This window comes from Actinia tenebrosa, unplaced genomic scaffold (genome assembly GCF_029948245.1).
Source record: "Actinia tenebrosa isolate PJP-AT-01 unplaced genomic scaffold, QUT_ActTen_1.0 PGA_scaffold11__36_contigs__length_13525064, whole genome shotgun sequence".
In the NCBI taxonomy this organism is placed as follows: domain Eukaryota; kingdom Metazoa; phylum Cnidaria; class Anthozoa; order Actiniaria; family Actiniidae; genus Actinia; species Actinia tenebrosa.
The window spans coordinates 3,032,637-3,044,254 of NW_028292571.1; the positions used below are offsets into that span (position 1 = coordinate 3,032,637).

At 37.9% G+C, this 11,618-nt stretch overlaps 1 protein-coding gene across 1 annotated transcript; it reads left to right on the forward strand.

Annotated features, from left to right (window-relative positions):
- The first annotated feature begins 463 nt into the window (after nt 1-463).
- On the forward strand, nt 464-8,990 carry LOC116301185 (uncharacterized). The gene is made up of 10 exons (XM_089027784.1): nt 464-949; nt 4,383-4,605; nt 4,728-4,945; nt 5,032-5,169; nt 5,252-5,433; nt 5,499-5,610; nt 6,066-6,107; nt 6,938-7,111; nt 7,210-7,380; nt 7,671-8,990. Exons 1-10 carry the CDS (start codon nt 493-495, stop codon nt 7,733-7,735), a joined length of 1,782 nt encoding a protein of 593 aa, XP_088883910.1. The 5' UTR covers nt 464-492; the 3' UTR covers nt 7,736-8,990.
- Nucleotides 8,991-11,618: the final 2,628 nt, after the last annotated feature.

Below are 11,618 nucleotides of genomic sequence, written 5' to 3' on the forward strand. Positions count from 1 at the left end.
TTTTTATCACTTTTTGTACTACCGATTAGTCACGTGGTCGAGGTTGTTAACCCAAACCTCTGAAACCCTGTGGGAAAAAGTTTAGAAAATAACTGGCATTTAAAACTACCCTTACTCAATTTCAGTTAGTCAGGGACAAATTTAACAGTTCGTAAACAACATGCAAATTTTTCGAATAGTATGAAACCATATTTTGCATAAATATTAAACTTCTAGGCCCAGGGCAAAATGATCTGACAAAAGCATTATGAAGTTCATCGCGAATATCATAAACGATTTGGCAAAGTTTACCAGTTTTTGCAACTGACCAGTGCACAATAGAGCTTTTAGTCTTAAAATTTCATTAAAACAACGCTCTGGCATCACGCGCGAGCCGATTTTGGCATCTACCTAACATGGCTTGTTTAAAAATATATATATATATTCAACTATAAATTATAATTAATAATGAACAGGTGGAAGGCTCGGTGCAGGGATAGCAGGCACAGCAACATGAAGACCCAACTTAGTAATCCTGGTACAACTTCCGTATGTATAGCTTTTCTGCTTGGAACAACTGCCAAACTAATTTCCAGCCAAGAATGTCAAACCGTTAATGCAGTACACGGATATCGTCTTGTTAACCATGTCCTGAACACAGTTTATGATGTTACGTTTGAACGTTGTACAGTTCTCTGTACTGAACGTCCTGCCTGCTACAGTATCAACCACTTTACTACAGCCAGTACCTGCGAATTGAACAACAAGACAAAACTTTGGTTTCTAAGTGATTTTATTCCAAGTGACAGCGTCTTTTACATGGATATGTTGGTACGGCAGTACGACATTTGTGTCCACGACAATCCTTGCCGTAACGGTGCCAAGTGTATTCCGTACCCCAACAACGGAACCTTTCATTGTCAATGCAGCAAATATTACACTGGAAAAACTTGTGAGGATCTTCGAAAAGGTAAAACATGATAATTTTCAGCTTGCTATAAAACATATTAGCGAAGTAAATTACAGTACTCGATTACATTACTTATTGCTAAAAAGACGTGCTTTCGCGGACTGTTGGTCCATATGTTCAAGAAGCAGGTGCACTATATGTGTGATCAAAGAAAAACAATTGCTGAATACTTTCAGCTGTTAGAATAAAATGTTTTAAGGGTTTGTATATACTAAATATTACTTCCACTAGGTCTTGGAAATTGGAGTCATGAATCATTTTTATTCGTGCGAGATTTCGTGTCAAGATGATAATATTCAAATTTCAATTCGGACTTCTTTTTTGTCATATTAATTTTTAATTTAAACAGCGCTAAATGTTCAATAAAGAAGTCAGTATTTGTTTGGTAAAAATTAGTGTGAGCTGCGTCGGTGTTTCTAATGAAACAGTAATGATAAAGGGGTAAATTATAATTATACACCGTGAAAAGATGAAAAATCTGCCGTTTCGGACGCTAGTCCTTCGTTGGAGTAAAAGAGAAAGAGGTGGTAGAAAGGAGTGTTTATATAATGAGAATAAGACACAAAAAACCAATGAGAACAAGGTAGGCAAGGAAACAAAAACAAACGATCAAAAGACAAAAGAATGGGTTAGTAATTGTTTGGGATTAGTTCTCTTGTTATTGAAGTTTTTGCTAAAGTAGTAGGTAGCTTAAACGAATCGTGACTCGTGACCATGCATAGAATCACCATAGAAAGATCACACCTATTTCGAAAATTGTTGTCGCACCATGAGCCTCAAGGACCAAGCCAAGGCTCCAGAGAACGTCGGTACTCTTAATCAAAATTTATCAATCTTGGTTCAAGCAAGTGACTATAGCTCTCCACTAATTATCATCTCAAGCAGCCTTGCTTGGAGCAATTTGCGAAGTCAATAAATGAAAATGCACCATGAATAAACTCATTACAGCTAAAAGTACCTGCGGTCTTGGCTTGTTGCTTGAGGCTTTTGGTGCGACAACGATTTTTGAAATAGGTGTATATAATTGAATAGGGGGAAGTCCTTCGCAAAACAAATAATTCGTTAACGTTGTGTACAAAAATTGAGCAAAGTATTTGAACTTTGGATTAATTTTTCACATATCGATCATTAAATTAATTACTGCATTATGTAATAAAAACTATAGCTCTACTGTTATAACAACTCTTTTTGCTCGAATACTAAATGTACATATTGAAAACTAGCTATTTGACACAATTATTGCTAGGCAAACGGTTTTACCAATTCCCTACCGTTATGTCGTCATCAAGCAGGTCTTTCAGTAAATATGAATGATTTATTCACTCGATTTACATATCGAGTCATACAAATAATTCCAATTGTTAATCGACGCTCATGCAAGTTATTGTGAAAGTCCTAACCGGCGAAACGTTTAACTACAAATTAAAACGTTTATTGCCTGAAGAAGTTTCACTTTTCTTGACATATATATATATATATATCTAACATTTTTGTCCCAAATCTCTTAGCAACACTTATTCACAGCAGCCATGCTTTGCGTGAACCTTTTCACGATGTTCCTTTTTCATTGTCAAACTTTCATCCTCATGACAACTCGTTATTATATAAACTAATGTGAGATTTTTAGATGCAAAACTTTGTATTTCATAGCACCTTGGAGACCAGTGGTGCTCCTGATAAACCTTCATCAACGTTTCAAAAAATATTTACCTAGCTAAGCGTCATATTCATTAAATTTCTCTTAGGAACACAAAATACAAAATTCTACGCCAGCATTAAATAATAAAATGGCAGTGTGTTTTTTATTCGAGGTCAATATGATGCCCTCCCTAATACGAACGTGTGAAAAAAATCTATTACTGAAAAATGCACTACGAAAAATTTTTTTTGCTTTCGCCTTTATTTGTTTTCCTTTATTATTTTTTCTATGATATCTTATGTCGTCGATATGTGTAAATACTATATATACTATCTATATATATACAGCTATTTGAATACTAAATACTGAATAGGCATTCCAAGACCAAAGGACATTGTGGGTCTCGCTAATTTGAAATGGAAAGTAAAATATCAGTATTGATTTGCTCTCTATATGTAGCTATAGTATATTGTTTCGGATGGAATGCACTAAAAACAAAATAAATAATAATAATAATAATTTAATAATTTCTATAGCGCGATTTTCCATGGCAAAATGATCAAATGCGCTTTGGTAATCATAAGTTTTAATAAAAAGTGAAAAAATAGATATTTACGATTATGATAACTCTATTGAGTAAATAAATAATAATTTTTTTACTCGGTTTAGACAATATCATTACATAAAACCCAAAATGCATTTTGGTTTTTGTAATATTCCGTATGCAATGTTCAACTTTTTGTTTGAAATAGCTGTACGTACTAGTATAGCGAAAAGTGCAGGTTTTTTAAAATCGAAACAACTCACAGATAAATTATTTCAACGTAATTTAAAAACTGTTTGTATCCATTTATCATTTAGTATAGATTTACAACTAATGGACTATTTTGACGATACGGCAGCCATCAGATCACGATGTATTGTGGGGCGTCCAGGCGAAAGCTTTGTTACAGTTAAATGACGTTTCGGCCTCCTGGACTACAGTGGAACCCCGCCTTACGGCCACCCGCTTTTAAAATACGGCCACCCCGTTATTGCGGTCGGCTCTTTTGGGTCCCGACGAAATGCCCATACATTTACTGTAAAATGTACCCGCTTAATACCCGGCCACCCGTTAATACGGCCAACGGCCACTTTTTTGTGGCCCGATTGACAAACTTCCATTCTTTTTAACCCCGTATTACGGCCAGGGCAAATAGGTTACAGTTTAGATTTTAATGTGAATACTGCAAATAAGATATTGCTGCAAAATCTGTGATTGTTTTATTCATTCGGTTAACATTCTACAGTAATGTTTTTTGTAGAATCACAATCAATATAACAACTTCAAATAGAGAAACATGTACAGCGCGATGCGCTAAAGTATGTCCGCATCTATTTTATAGCGGTACAGTATTAAAACAAGCCATGCCGATAGCCTGTTTGGGGTGATATCCAGACTCGAGTCAGTATGGCTTCAAAGGAAGCTTCATTCGTCTGTACAGAGCAAAGTCAGAGGTTTTAGAAACTTTATTTAAAAATACAATATGCATTGTTGCACTTAATTTGTTTAGTAGTTTCGTACTGATTAATAAAACACGTTTTTAACATATTTTTGACAGCCCGCTTAATACGGCCACCCCGTTAAAACGGCCACTTTGGAATGTCCCTTCGGTGGCCGGATTAACGGGGTTCCACTGTATTGACTTGTAGACCATGAGGGCTGTGGGCCTAATTATTAAATAGCCATTTGTGTTCAACTTTGCGTGTTTAGTTTCTCATTAATTCTTTTTCTCATTTTGTTTTGATCTTCAGGAGGAAACGCCAGTTGCTCCAATCAGGTTCTAGACCTCTGTCAGTCGAATATGACCGTGTGGCAGGCTTCAATCCTAGGCCCTACTAGCCTTAATCTCGCGGGTTGTAACCCCGATGATATTACGAACACAGCAGAACTTCTTTTGTTCGTTAGTCGAGCAAGAACTGATAGCCTGGGTGATTATGGTAAATACCAAATCGTCAAGGTCAAAGAGAACACAGGGTAAGAAAAAAATATCTAATATAAGCTAACACGAGCTTATCTATCAGAATGTTTTAGAAATAGCTTTCGTCAAGAGAATATATTCTCTTGCTGTCGTCTACTTTACTTTTTCTCATTTTTAGATGCACCGTAACGCTGCTAACCCCGATCAACATCACACTCTCCGGTTCTCCATGTAAACTAATCGCTCAACGACTGCCATATTTTGACCACATCTCTCTGACCCAGGCCTGTCAAGTGACTTGTCGTGCTCGGTCTGGAGCAGTGGGTGGTATCCTAGCTCTGAGAGCAACCAAGTTAACAATAGACAGCACATCCAAGATACAAGTCAATGAGAAAGGTATGGTTAGCAGCCTCTATCAATAATCCCGTCATCAATCACGTAATAAGAGAGCAGCTTGATTTGTTTAATTACTTTATGTTAAGGTTTCCATGGCGGTACCGGAGGAAGCAGTTCTGGTGGCGGTGGATTCGGAGGGGAAACATTCGTATGTTTATCATCCACGTACGGTAAAGGTGGAGATGCTGGTCAAACAGGAGACCATGGAGGAGGTTCAGGGGAAGGTTTGTATCTATGCTATTCGCTTATCAATAGTCGGGAAATGCCAAACTGTACGAAGTTTTAACTCATGACCATTTTTTTCAGTCACAACAACAGGACCAGGGGGGTTAAATGCTGGAGGAGGAGGGGGAGACTCGACCACTAACCCTGACGATGGAGCAGGCGGTGGAGGAGGGGCTGGTCACTTTTCAGGAGGCGGTGGAGGGGGCGGAGGAACAGGTTGTGGTAGATCTGTTGGTGGTGCTGGTGGGATTGCATCAACAATGGTGAGTGGCCATCGTCAGTTTGTTTAAACCGATATCAATTTTTACTGGAAGATTCTGGGTTTTAGATTCAAGCCTATGCAGGAGGTGGCGGATCTTCTAACTGCCCTGGTCGAAATGGAGGAAATGGTGGTTCCACTGGAGGGAATGCAGGCAATTCTCTGAGGGGAGGAATAGGAGGTAAGAAATCAAGGATCAAATAAATCCTCTTACCTCTCACACTCAGACGTATTAGCCATTCCGAGTCCATTCCGAGGTTAAGGGAAGTGCTGGGTCGAGTTGATATTGCAGTGCATTGTGGGAATGTTTTAGAAGACTGAATAATGGTCCCCTAAAACAGCTCCACAATGCACTGCAATGCCAACTTGACCCAGAATTTCCTCGACCTCGATACGGCTAAAAGGATAAGACACATGGTTAGTAACACTTGGCAGAATTTTGGCCAGAAGTAATTTCTTTACAGAAGGAATTTCTTTAGCTGAGAACATCATGTCATTGCAAGCAGCACTGCCGACCATACAGTTAATTATCAATCATATTTGGTAGTTACTTTTCAAGTGGTAAATGACTTGACATTCGTTCCTAGATTCGACGTCACCTCAGTGTTTTTTTAAAATTTCAACCTTTTTTTACAGGCAATTCTCCAAGCGCAATCTATGGTGGTGGAGGAGGTGGAGGTAAAGTACCTTGACATCAACCATCACTATTTCTATTGTGTATTTATCAATTGGTTTGTGGATGGTGTTTTTTTTTGGGGGGGGGGGGGGGGGGGGGGGATGGGATTGAATTGCGGTAACATGGATATAAAATCGTGCACCGCTTTGCACAACATTCCTGCGTTGCCCGTGATACCACTACGCGTACGCGCGCAACAAATTCTATTGGTTGCAAGAAAAAAGCTTTTCGTTACCTACTTCTTTACTTAAATTAAAGAAATTTTGATGTGCGCGGAAGAAAAACGAAAGAGGGAGAGAGAAGGGAGCAGGGAAAGAGTGGCCAAAGTGCACATGAACTTTCATTACTGATGACCGTGAGCCACCCTTCCCTAGCGATTTCGTAATTAGTCATCGATGAGGAATTGATTGACAGCTACCGCCACATTCGCTTGGATGACCACAAAACAATGGTTTGAATTCAATATTGAACTTGATTCTTTTATTCATTTCGTGGCAAGTCAAGCGAATTCGGGATAGGTCTATTCGCAACCTCTGTAAGAGAATGCGAAGGGGAGACGTGAGTAGTTTGAGAGCAAAATAAATCATTTGAATCAACAAAGTTTTAGTGTACTGTGTTTGGTACACAACCTGTTGACAGTCTCCTTTGAGCATGGTATGGTACACTGATTCTACACGAAGTAAATAGTTGAATGGTAAAATACTTTTTGATTTGAGTGATGCGTTTTTAAGTTATGAAGGTTCATACTTCCAATATGTTAATGTACTTAACGTATTGTCAAAGGGTGTACTTTAACATAAGTATTTATTCTAAACTACTTTTTTTTGTCAAGGTGGATTTCAGTATGGTAACGTGGATTTCAACACTCATCTTAGCTACGGTGGGGGAGGGGGAGGGGGCGGTGGTAGTCAACATGGGTTTAATGGTGGGAAAGGAGGTAACGGTGGTGGCCTGGTACTGCTCCTTTTGGACCAGCTGACGTTGAATGGATTGATAGAAGCACAGGGTAAGTTATAATGTTATATATAGTTATTACGTGAATCAGTTATAACGTGTAATTATTATCTCACATGGTTCGAAGTTCTCGTTCACTTCATTCCACAGGGTCACGTGGTGAATGCGCTTCAAGTAATGTTGCTCATCGTGCTGCCCCAGGGGGTAGTGGTGCGGGGGGTAGTGTGGTTATTTTTACTAAGGAATTGTCTGGTACTGTTGCTGGAAAGATTCGTGTAGAAGGAGGGACGCCTAGACAATGCGCTCACGGCACAGGTGGAGGTCAGTTCTATATTAATTATGACATTATTTTTATACAAATGACTAAACCTATGACTGAGTGTGAGAGATGAAATGATTGCCTGTGATACGGTCCTGTTACCCGCCAATCATCGATGGGAAGCCATTCATGGTATGTAAAGCATTTCGATCAACGTGTTTCGCATGATGCTTTGGATACTCCCTTTTTAAATGGCAGTGCACACGAAGGTACTACCTCCTATCCTGCTCTACATGTCCCCACTACCTCTCCCCTAGTGAATGGCAATCTGTACTAATGTTTATATTTACAGGAGGTGGTGGTGGTATTGGTCGCTGGGTCGTCAAAACTTCATCTACTTTATACAAGTCAGGATAAAGATTCACAGGAAAATACAGTAGCATGACAGCAGAACAGAATATACAAACCATCTCTTTTAAAAAACCTTATCTACTTTATACAAGTCAGGATAAACATTCACAGGAAAATACAGTAACATCAGTAGAACAGGATATAAAAACCATCTCAAGTCAGAACGAACATTCATAAGAAAATACAGTAACAAGAGTAGAACAGCACATGCACTGGCAAACAACATGCTTTGCAAAGAATATTGTAAGAAAAATAGTATTGCAAAATACATTGAATTTCTTTCTTTCTATATGATAAAAAATCTAATTGGAGTTTACCACTCCATGTTGGAGGGAAACCCAAACAGGTTTTGCAACTCACTTGATAAGGCTATCCTTGGGCTGTCGGAGACTTATGTAACAATCAATAGAATATGGATAGACAGATCCAAGTAAATCATCAGTGATTTATTTGGACGAGCATTTTACCCATCACAAACCAAATATTCTCCTACAGCCCATGATCAAGATATAAGTCATTCTAAGATTGTACATGTTAAAATTCTGACACTTCTTTCTATTTTTTCCAAGCAGTTAAACATAAAAGATCAACCATTTTTCAACTAACTGCTCTGAAAAATGAAAGAAGTGTCAATTCAAAAGATTCTTTTGAAATCTGTCTTAGAATAACTTATATTTTAATTTATTATATGACCGTGAATCTTAGAGCCTGGACACTAGCTAATCGAGCAATCTGATTGGATAGATCGCATCGCGGACTGGTCTAGATTCTCCGGTATTAACCGGTCCGATCGCATATTAATCTTACGGCGAAAACATATTGTCTTTTTCAATGAAAAGTGGTCATATAATAAAACTCTTATCAACCGAGCTTGGTCGGTCTGTACGGGATAATCTTGACGATCTTGAAGATTATCCCGTACAGACCTCCCGCTCGGTTAATAAGATCTAAATAAAATTAAAAAAAAAAATTGTATAGGGTATCATTTTAGTCTGGGATAGGGTAAACGATTTGGTCGTTTTTGTATGGCCTATTCGCTTTCTGCCGACACAAAAACGATAAAAATGTTAGTAAGTATTGATTGCAATCGATTGTAAAACCGTATTTTCCGTCTTTTAGTCTGGGATAGGGTGTACAATTCTTAGTTTTAGTCTGGGGTAGGGTATGTGAAATGTAATTCTCTTGTAAAATACAACCAATAGCGTACATTCAACTCAAAAAGTACGGTAGTTTTTTTCAATAGAATTCAATCTAAACCATATCATACAGTCCGTGAATAGTTGAATTAACTGAATCCACTTCTGTTTTTTGCCCAGATAGTCATTATTTTGAGAAAAGATCCAAAAACCGTGTTTTTGAGACATAATTTGTATGGGCTCACATGAGGGGGCGTGAGCTTGAAATCGTAGCGACAAAATGTTAACAGATTTTTTCTGATGAATATGACAGCAAGTAAACCCGTAAAGCCAAAGATCATAAACCAAACAGTCACAATGGACATGAAAAAATTACGTCAGACGTTGCTATGACAACATCAGAAGCCTTGGTATGCCATCAAAAATGTTTATTTAAAAAATCATAACTCAGGAACCAAATGGTGAAATTCCCTAAAAACTGGAATATTTAAACTTTGTATCGTAATCTTCTTTTTGACAAAAAAAGGAAAAATTCTGTAAGAGGGAACTATTCAAAACAAATTTTATTAATTTTGCCAAAAAGAAGATTACGATACAAAGTTTAAATATTCCGGTTTTTAAAAAATTCACCATTTGGTTCCCGAGTTATGATTTTTGAACGCATTGCAATTTATGCGAATATAAATAATCGGCAGACCCCATAAGTCATCGTTGTTTTGCTTTGTCCCCAAGCTAGATGGCCGCCTTATCGTCGAAGTAGTCCATTATTGACAGAGTTGGAGGACTGATACTCAGGTTAGTTAGTTTACTTTTAGGGGTTTTTATCACTTTTTGTAATACCGATTAGTCACGTGGTCAAGGGGGTTGTTATCCCAAACCTCTGAAACCCTGTGGAAAAAAGTTTAGAAAATAACTGGCATTTAAAACTACCCTTACTCAATTTCAGTTAGCCAGGGACAAATTTAACAGTTCGTAAACAACATGCAAATTTTTTGAATAGTATGAAACAATATTTTGCATAAATATTAAACTTCTAGGCCCAGGGCAAAATGATCTGACAAAAGCATTATGAAGTTTATCGCGAATATCATAAACGATTTGGCAAAGTTTACCAGTTTTTGCAACTGACCAGTGCACAATAGAGCTTTTAGTCTTAAAATTTCATTAAAACAACGCTCTGGCATCACGCGCGAGCCGATTTTGGCATCTACCTAACATGGCTTGTTTAAAAATATATATATTCAACTAACAAAGTATGTAATGTGGTCTATACTGTTGAAACAGTGCTCGATGCGTAGGGATGCAGAGCAATAGATATATAGTAAAGATTGGATTAAAGACGAGACATGTTAACTGTAACTCCGAGTTTCGTGCTTACGCACTCATCAGACAGACTTTAATGAAACATATTCCTATTACTGTGATATTTATATACAAGAGGTGTAATGATTATTTACAAAAGAAGTATTGTTCGGAAAGGAGTTAATTAGCTAGGCCTGGATTTCTATTGTTCATCAGATAGAACTTGTTTTCATGTCGGCATTTGGAGATCAATTCGGATCGCTTGTTTAAAAGAGTGTCGCTGTTTGCTTTGATGATAAGTAGCTTTTCTGTTAAGCACAGGTCGCACCTCTTAGAAATGTTGCTGTATGGTCTGGCTGAAGTGATGATTGTCCATTCTATGTTGTAGTCTTTGTTGTTATCTTTAAGGTCCCAGATGTATATAGAAAGTTCGGTGCTGTTAGCGTATTTTCTATTTCGCAGAGATAGTTTGTGCTGAGTGTATCGTTGTTTGAATGTTCCTTCTGTCAGGCCAATGTAGTTTTTCCCAGTAGTGTCCTCGTTTGTTGTGACATGAGCGTTGTAGATGATGCTGGAGGAGAGGCAGTTGTTGTTTAGAGGGCATTGATCTTTTTTACGGCAGTTGCATGTTTTCTCAGAGGTGGTGGCGGGATCGGTATCGGTGTTGAAGATTTTCTTGTTGTGTTTGGTAATGGTGGTTTTCATGTTTTCCATGCAACAAACGAGGATACTACTGGGAAAAACTACATTGGCCTGACAGAAGGAACATTCAAACAACGATACACTCAGCACAAACTATCTCTGCGAAATAGAAAATACGCTAACAGCACCGAACTTTCTAAATACATCTGGGACCTTAAAGATAACAACAAAGACTACAACATAGAATGGACAATCATCACTTCAGCCAGACCATACAGCAACATTTCTAAGAGGTGCGACCTGTGCTTAACAGAAAAGCTACTTATCATTAAAGCAAACAGCGACACTCTTTTAAACAAGCGATCCGAATTGATCTCCAAATGCCGACATGAAAACAAGTTCTATCTGATGAACAATAGAAATCCAGGCCTAGCTAATTAACTCCTTTCCGAACAATACTTCTTTTGTAAATAATCATTACACCTCTTGTATATAAATATCACAGTAATAGGAATATGTTTCATTAAAGTCTGTCTGATGAGTGCGTAAGCACGAAACTCGGAGTTACAGTGAACATGTCTCATCTTTAATCCAATCTTTACTATATATATATATTCAACTATAAATTATAATTAATAATGAACAGGTGGAAGGCTCGGTGCAGGGATAGCAGGCACAGCAACATGAAGACCCAACTTAGTAATCCTGGTACAACTTCCGTATGTATAGCTTTTCTGCTTGGAACAACTGCCAAACTAATTTCCAGCCAAGAATGTCAAACCGTTAATGCAGTACACGGATATCGTCTT